The sequence below is a fragment of the Dromaius novaehollandiae genome, chromosome 8, assembly GCF_036370855.1.
Source record: "Dromaius novaehollandiae isolate bDroNov1 chromosome 8, bDroNov1.hap1, whole genome shotgun sequence".
Lineage (NCBI taxonomy): Eukaryota > Metazoa > Chordata > Aves > Casuariiformes > Dromaiidae > Dromaius > Dromaius novaehollandiae.
The window spans coordinates 20,797,686-20,820,565 of record NC_088105.1 but is presented as its reverse complement, the minus strand read 5'-3'; the positions used below and the strand labels follow the sequence as shown (position 1 = coordinate 20,820,565).

The 22,880-nt window shown below is 41.3% G+C and overlaps 2 protein-coding genes across 2 annotated transcripts in view; one reads left to right on the top strand and one right to left on the bottom strand.

Moving 5' to 3' along the window:
• PLPPR5 (phospholipid phosphatase related 5) overlaps positions 1–12,852 on the bottom strand; it is a 166,553-nt gene extending 153,701 nt beyond the window's left edge. The window contains exon 1 of the mRNA XM_064515864.1: positions 12,680–12,852. The gene's annotated coding sequence lies outside the window, so the exon portion shown is untranslated. The remainder of the gene's footprint in view (positions 1–12,679) is intronic.
• Positions 12,807–22,880, top strand: part of PLPPR4 (phospholipid phosphatase related 4) — a 32,522-nt gene continuing 22,448 nt past the window's right edge. The window contains exon 1 of the mRNA XM_026094226.2: positions 12,807–13,129. Coding sequence (XP_025950011.2) covers positions 13,052–13,129 — 78 coding nt within the window. The 5' untranslated portion in view covers positions 12,807–13,051. The remainder of the gene's footprint in view (positions 13,130–22,880) is intronic.

Sequence of the window (22,880 nt, the reverse complement as noted above, 5' to 3'; positions counted from 1 at the left end):
GAGGAAAACCACTCAGAAAACTACACTATTGTATATATGGATTTGATTGATTTAGAATTAAGAAAGTATTTGTGAAAGCTTTTGCTTCTTTCAAAAATCCAACAATTTGCTTTTTAATTTGAGTTAGACTAAGGATATAAATAATTCTATTTCAGTGCAATCCTGCTGAAAATTGGGGTAGGATGATATCCATTTGTTCACAGAAGGGAAAAATGATTTTAAACAACTTCTGATGTCTAATTAGGCTGCGTACTAATTCGAGATCCCAGTATGTAAAATGCTTGGGGGGAAGGGGTGTCTAAAGTAATATCTCAGATAAGGAATGAGTTGCTTATTTCGAATTTATAACTGCTTGGATGAAATAATCTTTAAGCTCAGTGTCAATTTTTACCAAAGTAAATCACTATGGACTCTCTTCACCTACAATGATCTGTTGCCTCAGGCACTGCACAATTGCTTGCTTCACAATAAGCTGACAGCTGACTTATTCAATAAAAAGGTCTGTCTGTCTGTCTATAGAAGATGTTTCCTTATTTTCTTCCATATTGTATAAAAGGAGTTTCTCCCCTCTTGTAGACAGTAGCATCTAATTCATAAAGCCTAGCCTCAGGCTGGAACTCTCTGAGAATGGATGCTGAATTTTTCTGAGCTACACAGCATTACCCACCCCTCCTCCCTCCCAAAATCAATTCAGATGTCGTGGAGAGTCTCTGCTGGGCCACCCTTCACATGTACAAGTCAGAAAATATCTTCTTCTGAGATCTTGAGGTAGTAAAGACATTTTGAGCTATTCTACCAGGTTAAGAAACAGTAAGTCAATGTGATTTAATGTAACACTAAGCTATTCTTTAATCATTAGACCATAGAGAACTTGGGAAAGTTGATTTATTCAGAGTTGCTGGAGCATTAAAATATCTAAGCTGCTAAACTTCAGCTGTGGAACAAGTTAGGTGTAAATTTCAAGCCCATCTGAATGAGTAAATTATTGCAGAATTTATGGACAAAACATGACTTAGGAGGACTATAATCCACACAGCTCTCTGGATCTTGGAAAAACTGTAGAAAACATCATATCAGTTTATATTAGTAAGTTAGCAAAGTACAGTGAATGGAATTATTTACAAAATGATTAAAGTTATCAAAATTGATTTATTTTAAACTATTGAGAGACTTGAGTTTGGCTGGGAAAAACTGTCTAGTTTTATAACTTTATGCCTGTGGAGTAGGATTCCCATTTTCGTCTTTGTATTCAGAGATCTTTGTCTCAATTAAACACAACAAAAATCACACAAATGAAGGCACATAGTCAGGCTATAGGCTGAAGCAAACATACAGAAATTTAACTGCACAAACAATAAACAAATGAGTGTGGGTTTGGATAACATACCTCCTTACAATGATATACAATTATGCATGTACCACACTGTATGGAGGCAAATGGAGTCAGTAGATGCCTCATAATGCTTTTATTTCTATACTGGGCAAGGTTTATTCTCTCACAGCTCAAATATGTGATGTGAAAAGCAATGGCTTAGGCTTGTGGGGTTTTTTTTGCATGCTGCTATGTAACAGAGAAATTCTTCCAGCAGTGTATATCCTCATCCATGTCTACATCTATACAGTACTGGCTTTCTATACAGACAAAGTAGTTTATTGCTTTTCCAGAAAGAATGGATCGTATCATCCACAGAATCTGCCTTCAATTCTTCCACTTAGGGAAAATCTACAACTCAATGAAATTATGCTGGCCCTGTGCAATCAATGCAGGTGTTGAATTCTGTATATACATCTACAAAATGGAGACAAAAAACTAACTCCACTCAAGTTATATGAGTACAGCTTTTGTTGCCCATTTTGCGCTTTCTTACAGTTCTTTGGTTATACAGAAGCCAGAAAGATGTCACCTGTCTCTTTGGAGAAATGTCAGTAAGCTAAAGGACACTCTGCAGAGATATAAGGTCAGCAGAAGAACTCTCCAGCAGCCAGCCCACAACAAGAGAGAGCAGGCCAGGCAGAGGCCTGCAGAAGCTATGGCTACTATCAACGGAACCTGCCTTCCACCCTTCCACTCAGGCAAAATTTACAACTCAATGAAATGATGATGAGTTGAGCTATTAAGCATTGCTGAATTCTTCCACAGAGAATTGTTGTAGGCAACAAAGCAGAGGCACACTTCAGGCTACTTCAGCTTATGTTAGATAGCACTTTTAGCCCTAACCTCCCCAGAAGTTACATGTGCCCACTTCCTTCCTAGACTGTATCAAATTAAGGAACAACCACTTAGGGAAAGCCAGGTGCCAAATGGAAGAACATGATGCTTAAAAGCATTAAGTCATTAGATATGTCCAATTCCCTGCTCTTCCCCACTTCTTTTTATCCTGTCTATTGGTGATTACTGGAGCAGCCATACAGAGCAAGAACTCACTGCTACACTGTGCAGTGAGCCACACGCGAATCAAGTAGAGCCTCCACTTCTGCTTGCCCTATTGCAAAACTATCTTGTATTTTCTACACATTCTTCAAACATAACCAGCAGCAGCACAGTTATCTGTGGGGGCTGAATCTGGGACCATCAGCAATAACTGCCTACTCCCAAATGCTATCTGAAAAATCAGCAGTAAGAGCAGACTTTTGTAGGTATGCACTAGAAGACACAGACTGAATTTAGATGCAGAGTTGACAACTTGGAAATTATATATCCTAATATGCACATGCTCCCAAGTATGTGTAGAAATACCTATTTATTAAAGCAATCTATTTACTGTAAAGGAACTAATTGTTAGTAATTCAATAGTTTTTTAAAAACAAGTTATTGAATGAGTGCAATTCTAGAGAATGGCACCTATTTAACTCTCAAGCACATATAGTAGAGGCATACCTGGAAGCAGAATATGGCCCACATTACTCAAGTAACAAACACACATCTCAATTTTTTGTGCAAGTTACACCTAACAATTACAATCTCTAAAACTCAGTGAAAAGTTGTAATAGCTTGAATGTGTTTAAAATATTCCACTCAGGGGAAATGAAGAACTGCACCAAGACAAATCATCCTCTTCTTACATGATGGATATCTTCCCATTATTAGTCACCATTACTTATGATAATTTTCCTTCAGTTAGTAAGCTAATTCATTCACTCTGTGTTTTATTATTCTTTGTCCTAGCTTTTGGCACAGGAAGAAAAAGAAGCTTGGTGCAGTGGTTTAATGTGCTGGCAAGACTCAGAATATTCTAGTTCAGCTCTCAGCTCCACTTGAGGCAAATTGCCATGGCACAGCTTACAAAGTTTGCTTCTGTAACTATGATGAGGAAAGAGTGACTTTTTTTTACTTCAGGAGCCTTAAAGGCAGTTGTGTTTTATATTGCAAAAAAGTCTCGTCACTAGAATAATGTATTCCTACTCTCCAAATGAGAAGCCATAAAGAGAATTTTTCTGTCAATATCACTGAATCAATACTAAGCTCTTTCTGGCAGAACTATGACAGGTACTTCTAACCAAAAGAGCCATTCCAGCAAAGCTAAAGTCTTGTTAAGGTCTTTGACTTTCATATTTCAGCTTCTCAGCTACAAAATAGGAATATTTTTAGGATAAATACATTAAATTATGATATGATCATTTACCATGATAAGCTAAATCAGTATTTGAGATGAATAATCATAAAAACCCTGATACTGAACATGAAATACCAGAGTTCTCTGCTTAACATGGATGGAAAGCATGCCCAGCATGTGAGTCTCTAAAGCTTCTCACTTCAAGTTGACTTCAGTAGGCTGAGAATAAAGAATAATTACTTAGTAACTGTTTCTTTTTTATGGTGAACACCTGTTGACTGCTTGTGCCTACATTCCCTCTGGTAATAAACTTTTCCACATTTAATTTAGTAACAACTGATTTTAATAGCATTCTAAGCATGATTTAAAAAGGATTGAAAGCCAACTGACTGCTCTTCAGCCTCACATCACAAAACCAAGATACAAAATTAATGTATATAGTGTTTTATACTTTTGTCCAAGTATTTGCTCTATAAAGGATGTTCCCTCAGGGAATATTCAACTAGTTTTTACAATCAAGCTATTTCAACTCAACTTATTCACTGATTAATTGTTTTACTTTTAGTCTAATAAATGATAGACTGGTTCTCATGCAGTGGCAGTGAGTAATATTTTCATTTTGTAGCTATTTCTGCACAGCATATATTGTTAATGAGTTTTTCTGTTGCCTGCTGATGTAGAATTGTTTTCATGGAAAATATGTGCAGGGGAAAATAATAAAATACAACCATTTCATAAAAAATAAATAATAATATACAAAATATGTCCAATAGAAAACAACTAATAATAAAATAAAACCATTTCATGGTTTTCCCTTTTCTGTTAGCTTGCTGATAGAGTTCTCTGGTGCTATACAGTATAGTTAATACTAATATGTACTGAGTGCTGTTGTGGAATTGCAGTCATTTCTAGATGACATGCTGTCATTCCACTCTTGCTTTGTATCTAAGCCTTACAGACCTCATAAGTTCATATATACATACATATTTATATGCATACATACATAGTAGGTTCTACTGACATGCATTTAATAACTAACAGTGAAAATCAGTATTTAATGGTGGAGGGTAGGAGTTTCCTTCAGTCCTGAGGACACCTGATTTGTGCCCCTGACAATCAACAGCACTGTAATTCCATACTTACAAAATAATGAATGTTCTCACGGAAAAATTTTTGTTGGAATTCAGTATTGGCAAAAATAAAAGATTTTTCTCTCCTGTGAACTCATAAAATCTAAGAACACTCTGAAAATACATATTTCAGTATTTTAGACACTTTTTCTGTTACCTCCTATGAATAAGGTACCATCTTATGTTTTTACCATTCACTTGCTAAGTTTCCCTCTCAAAGCCATGTATGCAGTCTGTCTTGTTCACATAATTTGAAGCATACATTTTTCATTAAAATGTACTGAATGATATTGTGTTTATGCATACTACTTTAAGAAAAACATTTTTGAAAGGGAGGTTATTTTCCAAGCTGGAAAAGTATGACATGAAAGTCCTAGAAATGGCAGGATTAATTTCACACGTGCAGTGGTCAGAAAGGACTGAATCAGGATCAACAGGCTATAGTAGCAGTACTCCTCAAAATGTCAGATGTATATCAGCACTCTTCTGACATGGTATTTAATACAGACTGCAGGCAAATGGGATTTGTGCTGGGATTTCTGCATTTCGATTTAGACCAACAGGTACTACCGTTAATTGCATAGTTACAATTTCCGTGCTCAACCTCTGCCCCAGCTAATGCACCAAATACATGATGTTTAATTAGCTGGTTGTAACTAACTTGTCCAGAAACATGCAAAATCTCTATAGCAGAGAGTCACTGCATAAATATCTGGATTTGTGGCCTACTGGTTTCTACACAAAGTTGCTTTAAACAGTACGGATATCTCGGTTTTTCAAATGCTGACATTTTCACGCCTTCATGCCTGTAACAAAGATCTCAAATGCAGACATATGCAAGTAACTAGGGATATGCCATTATCTGAATCACATTAAAAGCATATCTGGTATGTTGTACATAAACTCCCTTTTCCATATTCCACACAGGCCTTCCATGAACCAGCTTCACCAAAAGCCATGTAACCACTCTTAGCCTGGTCCTAAATCTGGCTTAACAAGGAGTTCATATGAACCATAGTTCAGCATTATGCTTCCACAACCACGTCGCTTCCAAACCAAAACTGACCCACAGCCAGAAAGCACAGGCAAATGTTTGCAAAAGACTATATATAGATGTGTTCGCAGGTGGTATTTAAAGCCACAGACTTAGAAGAATGACCCTAGCATGACTCATGCAAAATATGCAAAATTCAGATTCTTGACCAAACATTGCAGTGTAAAAGGCAACAGGGAAGACAAGAATCTTTCACAGTCATATGCTACTTTAAAGCTGTGACCTACATCTAGGAACCAAAGAAAAGACATTAGAAGACAGAACTTTATAGCAACAGGAGATTATTAAGCCCATCAGAGAAACAATCGCTTGATGCAATTACAAAGGTAAAGCAGAATTCAACTTTCCCATCTGCACTGGGGATCTCTTTTGTATGCTTTGAACTTGTTCCACTACGTAACTCCCAGCGCTGTCACATGCCATCTATTCAAGAGCACTCTGTGCTTCTCAGAAGGGAGTTACAGATGGGTTAAAGAGGAAAATTTTGCACTAATATGAAAAACTAAGCGAAAAAAAATCATGCACTTGCTAAAAGCTAATGCGAACATTAATAATTAAAGGGACACCCTTGATATCATTCAGCTATCCAATTTTCATATATCCTCCTATCATTTTTCCCTTAATGACTTTCAGCAGGTTTAGAGGAAGGGTACCTTGTTAGAATGCCAGAAAATATTTTGTCCTGTTGTCTGACATGGACTTTGTCCTGGGAGCCACCATTTTCTTTCATCGAGCCACCATTTTCTTTCATCTAAGTAACAGACTACATTAAAATAGTTGCACCAAAGATTAGAAAGCCTCTTGATGAATTATTTTTAAAAATTCCTGTCTTATAACCACAAAGACCTTTTAAATGGATAACTGCAAAATAAGCAACGCCCTCTCATTTGCTCAGGCAGATTAACTTCTGGAGTAACATCTAAATTCAATACACAGAGCAAACTCCCACAATTGGATATTTCCTGGGGGACTGAAAAAATACATATATACATTGCTGCATTTCTGAATCCTGATATGGCAAGCAAAGCAGAACAAAAATCATCTGTCAGTTCCACACAGCAGTGCCCAATTCCCATATGCCACTCCTTCTCCAGAAGAGAATTACTGTTTTAGTATGATGAGCTCACATCACCTCTTCCACACTCAGCAGGCAAAACAAAACAAAAAATTCCATCTATATAACATGAAAGAGCTAACCCTAATCCCTGCACGCAGCCCCACAAAATGGACTTTTGGGGGGGGGATTCTGTGGAGACCAGGGGAAAGCAGGTTTCCTTAGGCTACCAAGCAACAGTAGCAGCAACTGTAGCTGCTACTGAAACTTCTGGCAAAACCTCTGACTGCTACAAATTGCTCCATACCATTGTCCGGTCAGTGGGTCTGCACATCCACAGACCCTCTGCCTCTCAGGTGATTCTAATTCTTCCCCAAACTATTTCATCATACTTTCGCAAGGAAATTTATTCAGTGATATAGCGCGGGTCCCTGCTTATGCAGTGTGCTTTCTGTTCCTATGGAAGCAGTAAAACCATTTCCATTGTCTGTGTTCAGAGCTTATCAAAGCCTGAGAATAAAGGCAGGCTGTGGTCCAGAGCACCTGGATAAAGAGATGATGACCTACAGTCTTATTTTATACAATGCACCTTTGCCAGCATACTAGACTATGAGGGAAAATCATTTCAAACTGTGTTTCTAATAACTGAGGCAGCTGTTCTCTGTCTGACAAGCAGAAGGAAAGGTGCTTTACCTGAAGAAGCTCCATTGCTAATACTTCTTTAGCAGGGGCAAGGTTTTGTGTCAGTATGAGCTCTTAAAAATCAGCTTGGAATCTTCAGGGGCACCCACTGGTCACAAATTTTTCTTTCTGTTGAGGCCAGAATAAATCACTCTTCCTAAAAGCTTACTCCAGATGAGTCAGGAGAGGCCTATTCTCCATATCTAGGACTTCTATCTTCTAGTTCCCTGTTTTCTTAGGGTACTTTTAATTTTTCCATGAACTCAATTAATTGTTTTTGCTGCAGCAGAGCATATATAGTTTTATGCTTCATGCTAACATGTTTCTATGACACTTTACTGTTATAGATTAATTGAAGGTGTGTAAAAAAAGCTGTCAGCATTGGTTGACACTATACATACGACCATCCTGCATATAGATAACAGGCATTCATAAGTCATGCATCACCATACTTATGTGTAAGACTATCTTGACTGAAACAGACAGGGGGCACATTCTGAATTTTTGAAAACCAACACACTTTCTTTTAGGAGACTGTACAGATGCGATACTCACTTACACAAAGGCCATTTCACAATGTTCTGTGAATGTTAAGGGATTTTAATATGGATATATGTTATGCCCATCTGAAGGCTGCTTATACTTCTAGAGCAATCCAAAGAGCCTTTATATAAACACCAATCAATCCCATGATTTCTAATAACTACCCTGTCAAAAGAGCTTTGGAGGACTTACATATTTTTATATATATATAGGTGTTAATATATAGATGAATCCCTTAGTCCAAAAGCCATATCATTCCACTTAGCAAGCGATTTTTCCATCAACATTCATGTGCTTCAAAAGGGACACACAGGAATCTAAGCACCAGTCCTGAGGGGCAGAGAAGAGATATTTTTACTTCACTATGTTAGCTCAGGATAAGGGCCAAATGACTGCAGCCCTATCGGGATACTGTAAGATGAACAGACATACATAGCACAGAACTATCTCTGCAGAAGTCAGTCAAACTCCACCCACTGAAGGCTCTGGTGTGTAAGCCACAAGCTCAGAATATGTTGCCGGCAGCACATCAAGGGTGAAATGATTAAGTGATGCCATAGCTGTACCTTAGTTACTTATTCTTGAGAAAGCAGTTGCTGTAGCTGGGTCTCAGCAGAGAACACATGAAAGCACAGCGAGAAGGGTGGGAAATGCAGCCTAGCCAGGACCATACTTGCCCATCAATACCACCTTTGATTGGTGCAAGGCAGACCTGCCACACTCTGGGACCCAGGCATTGCTGTTCCTTTTCTCCCTCTATTTGACTAGACAAAGGACAGTTGTTGTTGTCAAGATCTGTTAAGAACAGAAAAAAACAGCAAGGTGAGATCCCTAGCTGGTGGAAGCAACAGAAGAAGCAACAAAGATGGCGGTAGCTCAACAAGTGGAAAGTATTGGAGATGAGACTTTCTATCATATGAGGAAATTCTAGCAGCATTGAAGACCAGAGGCTTCTTCCTGTGCAACATACAGACAAAAGGAAAAAAAACATAAAAATCCAGTACACAAAAATAGCTGCAGAGGCAGGCAAAGCTAATCCCTTTACACCTGTGTGCAACATCTATACCAGTAAACTAAAAGGCATCAGCAAATATTCCTGAACACTGGAAAGCAATCATGTGTATTGTTAAAAAATCCTTGGCAGGATTTTGGCCCAGGTCACCTAGCACAGTTTCTCACAGTTCACAAGCGTGGTTTAAGAATTGCACAATCTAGGGACCAGGCCCAACAGATGATCTGCAGGCAGCCACCAGTCCAGGAGGCTAACAGAGCTCAATAGCAAGGACGCAGGCCATTCCCTTTCAGCCTGCCTCAGTTGCCACAGTGCAGCTTTCTGAAGTGTAACATGGCTTACCCCTGTCCTGTGCTGACTGACTATTTCTCTTCATCTCCCCACCATACCTTCACCCTTAATATATACACAACATACATTTTTTTCCACAATTGCTTCACTTCAGCTATATCATATCTAACCCCTTTCCTGACTCCCTCTACCAGTAAACTCACAAAATAGTGAGAAGCAAAACCAGCACACTAACATGACTCCTCCTGCCCTTAAATCATTCACACAGCATGCACTGCATCCTTCCCACCACCCAGCAACCATCATCTATTTATAGTGAGAGCTTGCAGATCAAGGAGTGGCTACTGCTCTGTGTTCTACTGTACCTAAAAAGCACAGCTGCATGCTTAATTGGTCTTTAGGCACTACTACAATAAAATATAATTAATAATACATTTTTGCCAACTTCTGAAGTTACAACACTATGTGAGTTTCTCAGTTCACTTCATTGGAGTAGCACTCTGGCCCTCCCTAGTCTACCAGAGTGCAGCAATCCACCTGTGAAACTGGGAGGCAGGCAAAGCACTCTCAAGTCATTTTTAATGGTTCGTGTTCATGATTCTCAAGCCAGTCTCACGACTTCAGAACAAGTGAAGCATATACAGTAAATGCAACTCTGAGTGGCATCGCTCATTAACCACTTTCCCCATTAACCATTAAATGTTTGGCAGTAGCAAAATCTAGCTATACTTCCTCAACTTTTGCAGTTTTACTTGGAGTAATCCAACAGCAAGGCTAACAAAAGGGACTTTTTTACTTAAAGGCCAGACCACTGATGAGTAGGAACCACTATCAGCCACCCACACACTGCCCAGAATCATTTCCTGGAATTTGGCTCTGACGACCAGCCACAAAACTCCTCTGCTCACAGCTCCTTTACTCCCAGAAAACCTCCTCACCACCTGCTCAGCCCAGAGCCACCCTGCCTCCCTTTTACAGAGGTACTGCAATGAGCCCTCTGCATCAGTAAGTCAGCAGAACCCCTTAACTATTTCCTCACAGGTCTAGGACAAGATTGTGCATTGGTGTGGAAACACTGTCAATGTGTTGCAGCTCTGAAAACTCTTTTTCAGTGATTTGGAGTCAGATTACAGATTTGCCTTCCACACCTGCCTGCAGGCATGGGGAGTGATGAGTACATTTTTGCATTCACCCTCTTATTATGAAATGTCTTTGCATGTCTGCTTAGGGCAGAGCATGGACTTGGCACTCCCTCTCTGTGTAAATGAGATGGGAACAGCTGGAAAAGAGAACGCCTGGAGAGAACCTTCACTCCACTGCTATAATGCACTGGCTACAGCAGCCAAAATACCATGCACCATCAGGAGCCCTATTCCCTAGAAGCAGGAGGAGCAGGAGATAAATTATGACTGCTTGAGTCACACTTCTTTCCTAAAACATTAAAGCTATACACCACAACACAAGGGTACATTTACAGGGACAAGATAACCTGTACAGACATTATAAACGTGTCACAAAAGAATGAAAACCATATCCTGTATACAGAGCTCCTGCAGGCCTTTTCCAGGTTACTGTCTCATTGCCATCAATGGGAGCTTGCCTGAGAAAAGGCTGCAAGCTTAGATCCATAAATAGGATCTCAAAATAACACATTTCACCATGGAGACAATTGTTCACGCTAATTCTGTTCTTTTAAAGATATTAGCAGAAATTGCACAAGATCCTTTAGGGATTAAAGAAACACATGCCTCCATATTGCACAGGGAGCAGAAGAGCTCAGTTCTTCCCTTGGTCCCAGTCACACCACACCCACTGGAGCTGAGGCCAGGATCAGCTGTTACTAGCAATTCAAACTCAAAAAGAGTACGTGCACACAAACATGTTGGCCATACAAGAATGCTATTCCCAGTGCCATTCCACTATTGTTTCATGGAAAGATTTCCCCGAAACAAGAAAAAGGCCCTAAATTCCTCGTGTCAGTTCTCTACATTATTTGGGTTTTTTTTTTTTTCTTACCCTCATGCCTGCAGGAATCTTTTTCAGGTTTCTCAGGCCTATATGCGGACATTTGCTGATTGCGTGCTGCAGCCAAACTTCCTCTCAGTGTGAGAAAAGAAAATTTAAAGTTCTTGGGTTTACTGTTGTTTTTTTTTTTCCTCCACAAACTGGGTGACCTAAAGAGGAGCAGCTCTGGTTTGCTTTCAGGTCCTCACATACTGCCTGACCTCGGTAAGGGCCATTTCTGATCTAAGCCCTTTGATGCTTTGAATGGACTCCTTTAGCAATCACATACAGTTATTACCTTGGAAGGATTTGCAGGCACTTTCAGCACTCCTCACTTCTTTCAGTTTACTGGCTCCACTGGTTGCACCGCTGCTGAAGAGTTCCTTGTGTATAAAACCCCATGAACAATTTTGCCCCATCACTACTCTCCACCTTACCCCAATACATCCCTGGAAGCTCTCTTCTCCATTTCAAAGGAGGTATTTATGTGATCCTCCCACCATCACCTCTATCACCAGAGCAAATGAGCACCTTCTCAACATGGAGCTTTGCTAGGTCCATATGGCTAGTACAGAGAGGTTTATTCAGTTAAATGAGCTGCAATTCATATTTGGACTCTAGGCCTGACACAGAATCAGTTGTTGTATGCAACACACTCTAGAGGTTTTGGGAACACAAGCGTTCATGATACTGCAGCCAACAAGGATAATTAACTCAAATTCTGCCTAAGCAACTTCTAAAACATTCTTTTTCTATTGAATGCACCAATGAATTACAGCCCACTCCAGCAGAGGAAGCCCGAGCAATTACAATCACAGATGAGAGCTGTAAAAGGCCTGCAAATTACGCGCTCTCTCCACCAGGCACAAGCTCACATTCAACCCTTTAATAGAAACTTCCTGAAGACTAACCTGCTGCCAGGTGCAGAGCCACCTACGTGATCTGCCAGTGCACTGTCACATCTGATATACTTATTCTTTTCCCCCCACAGAAAAAAAGGGGGTGGGGAAGAAGAAGAAACTCATGGTGGGCTTTGGCAGAATGACCGCCAACTGCAGACCGCCGACCCGGCCCCACGAGGCCGCTGAGGCCCGTCCAGCCCCGTCCCCTCAGGCCCGCCTCAGCGCGTGCCTCGCGACCGTTACCTCGCGGACCGTTAGGATTCGAACTCCGCTCCCCAACGGGCGGCGCGTGCCTCGGGCCGCGCGCGCGGGTGGGGGCCTCGCGGCCGCCGGGGCAGCGCGAAGCCGCCCTCCCGGCGCGGGGCCGGGGCTCTCGCCAGGGACAGGCGCCTCGCGGCGGGCCGGGCACCCCTCGCCTCCCCGGCGGCGGCGCGGCCCCGGCCCTGCCCCTTACCTTGCCGGCGCGCCGCCCCGCGGGCTGTGCCGTATCGCTGCCCGCCGGGCGCTCCCAGTGGGCGCGGGAGCGAAGGAGTTAAGGCGGCCGCAGGAGCCCCCCGCACCCCGCCCGCCGCAGCCGGCCCCTTCCCCCTGCCCGCCGAGCGGCTTCCCTGACGTCAGGCCCGTGCACGGCGCGAGGCGGGCCGCGGCCGCGGCGCAGGGGACGCGCTAGCGGGGCGGCGCGGGGCTCCGCGCGGCGGCGGCGGGAGCCATCGCGGCGGCCCGGCGGGCGGAGGAGACGCCGCGGCTGTGAGCGCCGGGCAGCGCGCTGCCCCGCGGCCGCCGCCCGCAGCCCCCGGCCGGCCCGCGGCTCCCGGCGGCAGCCAGCATGTCCGCGAAGGAGCGGCAGAAGGGCAAAGTGACCAAGGACAGCGTCACCCTCCTGCCGTGCTTCTACTTCGTGGAGGTGAGTGGCCGCGGCGGCGAGCCGGGCGCGGGGGGCGGGGGCGGCGGGGCTCGCTGCGGCAGCGAAGGATGCGGAACCCCCAGGTGATGCTCTGCCGTTCCCCGCAATCGGGGTCGAAGCCCGGCGGTGCTATAAGCAGCCGGCATAAATTCCCCTCCTCTGTGCAGCCTTTCCAAGGGGGAATTGTTTCTGGGAGTAACGCGGAAAATGCACCCAATCACGCTACAAACGCAGTATCTCTCAGGAGGAAGACATGTTTCACGGCAGGCTTCGGGCAAACACCGACTGCGTTTTTCGGTAGAATAAATCACATTCGTAAGGGAATGCGTAGCAAAGTGGGAATGCGTAGCAAAGTAGAAATGCTTCCAAAACGTTTTAATTGACCCCTGTGTTATGTGCTTCCTGCAATAGAGCTAAAAATGTCTGTTTTGAAAATGGAATGAGGTTCTCGGTGGGTCTTAAATAGCAAAACGTACTATGGCTGCGCCGATGGTAGCAGGTGGAGTTGCAGAGACGCTGGCTGCTCGGCGTGTCCTCGGAGGCATTCGGCCGCCTTGGGCAGCACAGCCCTTTACGTGCTTCTAGCAGACCGTGAGGTCACAAGAGCTCATCAGTTTAAGCTTCAAATTCACATCACACCAATTTCCTCTCTAATGACACAGCAGCAAGTGTGAGGTAACGACACTGTGTGGATGGGCAGAGTGTTTCAGATGACCCCACTCGGAGAAGTAACGGAGGCACTTTGAAACTCTATATAACTTACCTCAGAGACATAGTGTGAAAATATTGTGAAGAAGTTTAATGGTAAAATATGGTGTAAGAGTTAATTATGACTGGTAAGCTAAATAAGAATATAAAACTATCTATAGTATTTAAAATGTATAAAATATAAAAATATGAAAAATATGAAAACTGAGGGAAAATATAGAAGAAAAAGTCTTAGCTTTCAGGTCTGTTTAGAGTGCTTTGGTGGTTCTCTGGGATGCAGGAAGGGTCACGTCAAGATGGGATTTCAGGTAACAGAGGGGTCTTTCTGTCCTCTAAGCTCAGTAGTTACCAGGACATGGTTAGGCACTAGCTCAAAATAAATAGCACCTAGTGAAAAGCTTTGCAAAGGTTGTTTCTATGGAATTATCAGACGTATATCGTATCCATGTAACTAGGCCCACTTAAGAAAAGCCCTTTGATGGAAGAAACTTGCTATGCCACATAACTTACGTTAGCTTTGTAGAGGAGGGAGACGTCAAGCTTGGAGAAGCTCTTAAAAAAGCTAGGGTCTCATCAGCCTTCCTCACTCTCTGGGCCATCTTTCATGCTTTCAGCATCCAAACAGGAAGGAGATCACTGGGCCTCACTCAGCTTGGGTGAAATTCTCACATGGGCCGCTGCTGTAGAGATCCTGCAAGACACAAGAGAACAGTACTGTTCGGTGGGCTGTGGTTTGGCCTGCAGCAAGATGGGTGAATTACAGAGCAGCAGCACAAAATGTGTGCCTGCTGTTCAAGAGCTGTCTTATGTAATATTAATTCCATACTTCTAGTTCCCCTAGAAGCTCCCTGTAGCTGTTACAAGGACTAAGACAAATGATTCTGCAAAGAGATTAGACTGAGCTTTGTGTGCAATTCACACATGAAGCATGCAAGTTCTCCACTCTGGTGTAGTCTCTTTGAGATCTTCAGTAAACCATTTACAGCCACATCAGCAGAACCCCTTAACCCCTTAACTAACTGAAGGTGGAGTTCAGCAGCCAGCTGCACTGAGAGGGAGTCACAGTCCTAAGGGCTCACAGTGAACTTTTAGGACTTTGACATTATTCATTCACAGGAGCAGAGCCCAGAATCTAAGCCCTTCTCTCCCAGGAGTGAGCCCTAATTTATTGAACTGTGGACTTATGCCCCCCTTGGGCCAATGTACATTTAGGTATTCAATACAAGTTAAAACAACATCAAAGAGGAAAAACTCAGTGCAATACACCTGAGGCCATACATTGGTGAGGAAAGTCTTTGGTGAGCTATCAGTCTTCTCCCATTAGCAGCAGGATTTGAACCCATTTCCCACATTCTAAGTGAGGATACAGGTCACCTGGGTGAAAGGGTGACAGCAACTCAGATGGTATCTGGAGAGAGACACTTACATTGTATTTCTTGTGTCCATCCACCTTGCATACACCCACATGGGCACTAATTCTAACTGGATTAATGAGAATGTCTTCCTAGAGCTTAGTAGCACGGGAGGATACCAGCACTTCAACTTCCACTGTGACTGGCTCAAGGAGAACCAGAGATTGAGTTGTACCTCATAAAAAGGGATTTAATCAAAGTCAATTTTATTGGCATTAGAAATTCCCAAGTGTAATGGATGGAGGGGTCACCCTGTGTGGTTGACTGGCATTATTCTGTTATATGGATTTCTTTTGTAAGCAAGAGGTGAGTTCCTACTAAGATCCAACAAAAGTTAACTACTTAGAAACAAAACTTAGCCAGTTTAACTAAGGCTGTCTGAATTTATATAACAGCACATTATTTTAAAGCTTTTAATTTCATGAACATATGGTTGAATGAATGATGGGAAACAGGCTTTCAACCTCTTTCCTCTAAATGCCTTCAGTCCTTTTATGTTTTTTTTCTTCTGCCACTCACTCTTCTTTATTTTTCCCTGTCCCATTTATAGCAAATAGTCCCTCCCCAGTCTGCACTGCAGCTAAGCAACATATAACATCATTTTGCACCCTCAAACAAGAAAAATAGGGTCTGGGCACTTCTGCTTTGCATTTAAGTACATCACGACACACTGAGGATCTGGGCCAAAGGAAAAGCAAATTTTTTACAAAATATATTAGAAAATGGTGCTGGTTTTGCTCTCAAACACTAGACAAAAGGAAAGAAGTATAAAAAGAATTTTGGGACAAGGAGGAAATGGAAATTCAGCAGTAGGAGAGGTGTTTGTGTTATACAAATGAAAGCTATTATACAATTAAGGAAGAAAAAAATCAGTTGCAACTGATATATTTTAGGCAGGCGGAATGAATAAAGACAGATTCTCTGCTTTAGAAGGACCTGATCTTTTGACTTAGCAGCATACAAATACTTACAGCCCTGACACTGAGTTTTTCCACTATTATGATACTTGCAAATATGTTACGAGTGAGACTACTCTTATTAGTAAATATGTTTGGCGGCAGGAACTTCCAAGAGCGGATAAAATATGATTACGTGGACTGCATGCATGCCAGCTGATGATCAACTTCAAAGGAAATACTCTGGGCCTCAATTTGATTTCAGTCTAAATTAAGAATAAGTCAAACTAACAGATTTAAATAACAAAGTTACAGCATAAAACCAATATGCCCTTCTTAAGATTACTGTTTTCACTAGAGCTATTCCTCATTTACACAGGAAAAGTAAAGAGCTTTAGAAGACAGAAATAAAAAGGAAATCTAAAAATGAAAAGGAGAAATGAAGCTTCTGGAGAAATATGTATGGATCATAAACTAAAAACAATCAGAGGCAAACAAATGAGCATTATGAAATACATCATAACACATTTCTAATAACATGTTTTCAATTCCATGATTCATAAAGTAAAACCTTGATGATTTATCCTACGTATCAAAAGTATGTGTTAGAGGTTATTTTAAAATAATCAGAGCGCGCTCCTGAGAGCTGAATAGTTTTAGCTTGCTTTATGTGTCACACTGCTCACCTGAAGTGCATAGTAATCAGCACTACCAGGCAGTCTAGCCTATCTTATTTCTAATTATGCTTGTGGCTTTTAGGGTCTTGTAGACTGTGTGGATAATCTGAGCTTCATTTTCATAGCTGAGAAAGACAAAACTTGCCATGGAAATTCAAACTCCCTCTGATCTACTGGAAATTCATTTTCATGGTAAAAAGTCTACAAGCCTCTGAGAGAGAGAGATTGGCTATTCCTGGAAGAAGTTCTGCTGTTTGTTACCTGACTGTTTCTCTTCAGCATATTCAGAGTATATCATGAATATATTCACTTACAGATGAAATTTGCATGATGTCTCACATTTTAAATATGTATCTGGAAAACTCCCAAGTTTATGTACTTTCTGCTCCTGGGAGAATGGGCACACTTGCAGAGGCAGGACAGATACATTTTTTTCTTGGTGAAGCAAAAGAACTGTCTCATTAAAGATCCATGGGTGTTTTTCTTCACCCACATGCTCCCACTTCAGAAACTTCTGGTTTAAATCCTGGTTTTACAGAAGTCACTATGAATCTTGCCTTTGACTTCAGTGGCACTAATGCTTCACCTTCTGCCCAGGATGTGGGAATGCAAAAGCCCAGGTGTTGTGAGTCTGAGTCACTTGATGCACTTATTCTCCAGGTAAAGCTCTGGCCTCTGAATGTTTTGTTCCTGTGGCACAGTTTTCATCTGTTGATTGCTTAACTTTCAGGGACTAAGATAGGAGACACTTTAGAGAGAATGTCCGCTGCACGTTTAAATTTGTTCCTCAACCTGTCCTCTAGACTCCTGTGTATGATGCATGCATGTGGATATAGGTAGCTCTCTTCCTAGGCTTTCCAAGGCACAAATGGGAATTAATCAAGCCCAGACTATTTGGGAACATGGCTTTCAGTATTGGTTTTACCGCTTACCTTTTTTGGTCCACAGATGAGCTGGAATTCTCACGACAGTGGTCCTAGCAGAAAACAAAGATCTGTTATTGTTGTAGGACTCCAGCAGGTCATCAGCTGCCACTGAAATAAATGCAATGTAGAGAGTGTTTGTTCACTGTGTCTCAGCACCAGACACACTATTTCCATTCATTTCTAATATATACTGACAGAGATAGGTTTGAAATGTCAAATGTTTGTACACGTCACTAGGTAGCTCAGTGCCACTTCTCAGACACATCTGGATTTTTTTCAGCTATTCAGCCCTGCATGACCCACCACATTTAAATTATGCACTTAGTTACCTGCAAGTTATGTATAGGCATGACTGCAAGAGACATGACTATCCAAGGGGAGTTCAGTGATTAGAATAAGAGTGTGGGGAGAATAGGCTATAGGGTTAAGTCTTCCTAAGAACAGGATGTTAGTATGCTAGTGTAAGAGCTAAACTGCACTACAGTTTCCTGGAGGCACAAGGTAGTCACATTTTTCTATATGTATGTTTTCTGCTATGCTTAAATTAGTCTTGAGGAAAAAAAACTATAGAAGCTGAAATTATCCCCATACTGCAGCAGGAGACTGTGGAAACAGTATAATACTTTCCACATACATTGCTTTTTTGTCTCAAAAGAGTCAGCTATGTGTGAGGGAGGGGGAAGAAGAGAAATGCACTTAACAGTCTGCTCATTAAGCTGACCTTGTGCCATGGCTGACTCCTAGCGGATAGATGTCAGTTTTATTCCTAACAGCGCATTAGAGACCACCCCCAAAATGGTAAGAGGCAAACGTGGGCCTGAGAAGGCTGCTACTCATTCAAAGCAGCTAACACCATTCATTGGCAAAGCCATCAATGTTGCATCCTCCCTATCATCTCTAGGTGTACAGAAGAGCTGTACAGCCTGCACACTACTTTTAGCAAAAGATGAGCAGAAAAGGGGAATGACAAGGGAGGGGTCAGGACTGTGCTAAGGCTGTCACGAGAGAAAACTGGTGAATGGTGAAGTTGCAAAAGAGCATGGGAGTAAGCTCCTGGAGAAGGGCTGGAACCCCAGGGTTGGTTGGCTGGTTTTTTGGTATGCATGGAAACCAGTGGATTTAGGGGAGCAGAATAAATTGTAATATTTTGTAGGGATTAACAGATATTAGCAATCTGCTGCAGATAGGTTTTGAGTAAACTTCTAGCTGAAATTTGGTAATGCTCTGACCTGAAAACAACCATCTTTTTGAAACATCACTTTTCTTGATTCACCCTAACTTTGCAGCAGAAATCTCATAATCAACAGTCAATGCAAACCCTAACTGCATTGTTTATAATTAGTTATCGATTATAATTACTCATCAATTAATATATTAATTGTAATTAATTGTAATCATAATTAATATAATTAATCATCAATTATATTTGAAGTCAGAGCAAAAAGAAATGTTCATGGTATTTCTTCATGTGTTGTAAAATTTCTACATAAGGGTTTGCTTTATATTTAAGCACATGTTCTTAATTAAATTGAAATCTCTTAGAAGTATTTTTAGATTATTCTTGCCTTAAAATAGTTTTGTTAACTATTGTTAACCATTTTTATTTTCTTGATTTCTCTCTGTGTAATTGCTACTTTTTACACAGGTATGAAAACAAATAAGCACTTTTAGGATTGTTATGCATTCAGCATGAGCTTGAGATTTCTGGAAATAAATAGGAATTTCATCACTTACATATCATATACATTGTTTTGGTCTTATACATAGTAAGAGGTTTTGCTTTAAGATTTGACAAAAGATCAAGATGTTTGAGGAGTTATACTAAGATATCTGTTGTATTTCTAAAGCTACAGTCTAATTGGCAGTAGCAGAACAATTCAATTAAACTCTAAAATCAATGCTGGAATTAGGAATAATTTAATTCTACAAAAATGGTAATGATAATAGATTTCTATGGCGCCTGGGACTCCAAATTGGGAGTTCAAATTAAATTCAGTAGAGTTAAATCTGACCATCACGTCATATCTCTGCAATTAGTTTCCACAAAACTTAGACAATGGTGAGGTAAAAATCCTTTACAGAAAAGCCCAGTTCCTTACAGCCTTGGGCCAGATAAAACCTGCATCCAGAAAAGGTGCAAGAAGAAGCAGAAACTGGAGTTCAGAGAGAAAAGTAAAAAAGAAACCAAAAAAAACCAAACAAAAAAACCCCTTCATATAGACTCAAATTTCAGAGTATGGCTTCTCTTTCAAGCATGAGGGGTTTAAGAATTCAGTTTAAAACAAAACAAATGTATCTACAAACCTGACTATTCTTTTAAAACAAGCAGGGGAAGATGGCAGGTCCCCCACTCTACATCCATCCTGTACCATCTCTTAAAAGTCCTCATGATAGCACAGTTTGCAATGCAAGTAAACTTGAGCAGTCTCACCAAGGGCGAGGGCCCAGCACTGGTATGGCCGTGAGGACCCTGTGGGAGAGCCCACAGATTGTAGAAGGCAAGAGAAAATGGCAGCATTTGGGTAAGCTTGGACAGAATCAGAACTGGGTCCTTCCCTCCCCCCCGTCATGAAGATGGCTGCAAATGGAGCTCTGAGCAATGAATTCAGAGCAGCAAGCAAACAATCTCCCTACTGCTGCAACAGGCAGATTTGAGCTAATAGTGAGGAGAGCAAAACAAATACTCCTGTCCTTTCTGCTACGTTCCATCTGTTTAATATAGCTGGCCCCCAAGGGTCCAATAAAAGGATGCAGGAACATTTGTTTTCATCTTTAATTAATTCTATTTAAAGTCATAATATTGCTGCCATGAAGAGAGCCCAGTCTTGCACAAGTGTCAGTGTGTACCCCACATGGAATAATCTGCAAAATCATGGTCTGTCTCCAGTAATAAAATGTATATCAGTTTTGAAAACGGGAATAGGACCAGTCTGAAATGTGTGACAGCTGCAGCCTTTGCTATCCATCAGTAACCTGTATGTTAGTGCACATGACTGTTGATCAGAGAGAGACATTTCCTGCATGTAAACACTATAATCAAATCTTTCATTTTAAAGTTAGTTCAAATGCATTGCCAAGAACTGACTTTGGTCCCACTAGAGCAAGTTTGGAATCAAGTCCCATTCTTGCAAATGGCAGTGCATGAAAGAAATCTGGTATCTTGTATTAATCAGAGACTCTGAAGAGCACCCAGAACTTGGATGCTTCAACTCTCTGTCATTAGCATTAGGTTTCATAACCGGGCTGGGTAATTACTTAGATATAAGAAAATAACAGCAAGACAAAATAATTTCTGGAATGCACTGCAGTTCAGTCTCTAATTTTTCTACAGACATCTTTTAGCAAAATGTCATAAACATTTGTGATTACCTTAGGTTGTATCATTCCCATGTCTTTGTATATTTCAAAGTATTTAGCAATACTTTCCAAACCAAGAATGAATTCAAATCCCTGCTGAAGTTAACAGGAACCCTGCCAACTTTTCACCACTAATCTTCACAAGAGAAGTATGTAATACAACATTCATGTTCACATAATCACAATGCAAATATTACTTCATAGGGGCGGAATAGAAAACAGTCAGGTATGAAAGGTACCATTTCTTCTGCTTACCCTGTTCCTGGAAGGTGTTCAGACATCATAGTCATGACCTCATTCCAGTCAGAATAAGAGAGACCTGTTCTCCTTCCAGTCTCTCCTCCTGTCTTTAGTGAAGCACACAGCAGAGTGTAACAGGACAACAGCTACGGCAGTTGAAACCTGTAATTGCTGTTAGTAGTTGGCTAAGAATAGGAATACCTTGTCTCCTCCAGCCCACCACAGGCCTCTTTTTTGTCTCATCCATCTGTTGTGCCTTGTCTGTTAGACCATGAATTCCTTGGCATGAGGACTGACATTTATGAGACATTTGTGATACATTTTAATAGACTCTATCACAATGCTATGGCCTGGCAGTGCTAACACAACATAATTATTAAATAGTCCTCCCAAGCACTTGGCTGAAATTGTTTCCATGAGGATAAACTGATGGCATTCATTAGCTATCTCTTTGAGGCAGTTGTGTTTATTTGCTTACTTGTTTACAAAGATTCCCTGATTCCCAGAAGACAGGAGAAACACCAGGAGGCAGCTCCAATGCTCAGGAACTCCTTGCCTGCTGTGGAAGGGTTGCAGAACAGCCTAAAGATCTAACAGTTTCTTGGCCTCCAGTACTTGGCCAGCCTGGTTCCCCATCGAAGTCTAAAAATAAGAAAAAAATTGTTTCCAATTATAAACAATCTGTTCTCCAAATAGCCTATCAGACTTCCATTAACCCTTCTCAACATGCGGGATAGTCATGCTGTCTTTATTCTGCATCTGGTAGATTGTGTCTTGGCTTCCTCTGAAAGCTACATATACATACTGCTTCTCTCTTTCTCTGCCTATCTTATTATTTCATATACAGGCAGGTAAAACAAACCAATTCCATGGTCTTTGTATTTGCAGCCAGTCTCCAGGAAAACCACTCAAGCCATTCTGCCTTGTGCACTGAGCAGTGACTTCAGTATTTAACTATGATTGCACAAGAGGCAATTCACTTTTCCCTCATTTAGCCTGAGTGAAATATAACCCAGGTTAATTGCTTTTCTAGCCCATATTTAAAGACTGTCTGCTGGTAGCCACCAGCACAGCGCAATACAACAACAGTAGTGTTTTACAGCACAGGATCTGGATATGAGTTCACTGAGAAAAGATAAAGCCTGTACTGCATTGTAGCAAAACAGAGAGAGGTCACATAACTGCCTCTTGCAAAACAGAGGTTCAGATGTTTTACTTGAGTATGTGACACTGGGGCTGCACTCTCGCAGAGCCCATGGATTTTAAGATGTTACTCACTTGAAGATAAATATGGACTCTTTGCTAAGTTAAATACTAGCAAATGTAAGTATCAGATGTGTAACTACCAGCGTACAGTTTTAGAGAAAGGGAATTTATAGAAGCTGTGATTTTCATAGAGTTTTGCAGTGCTTATGTGTATCAGATTGCATATTCTTTCGAAATAATAAAGAAATTGCATGGGCTTATTTGTTGCCTTTGTGTTGGTTTGAGCCTCACTATCTCCATGGTGTTATTTAGAAAACCATCAGTATTTG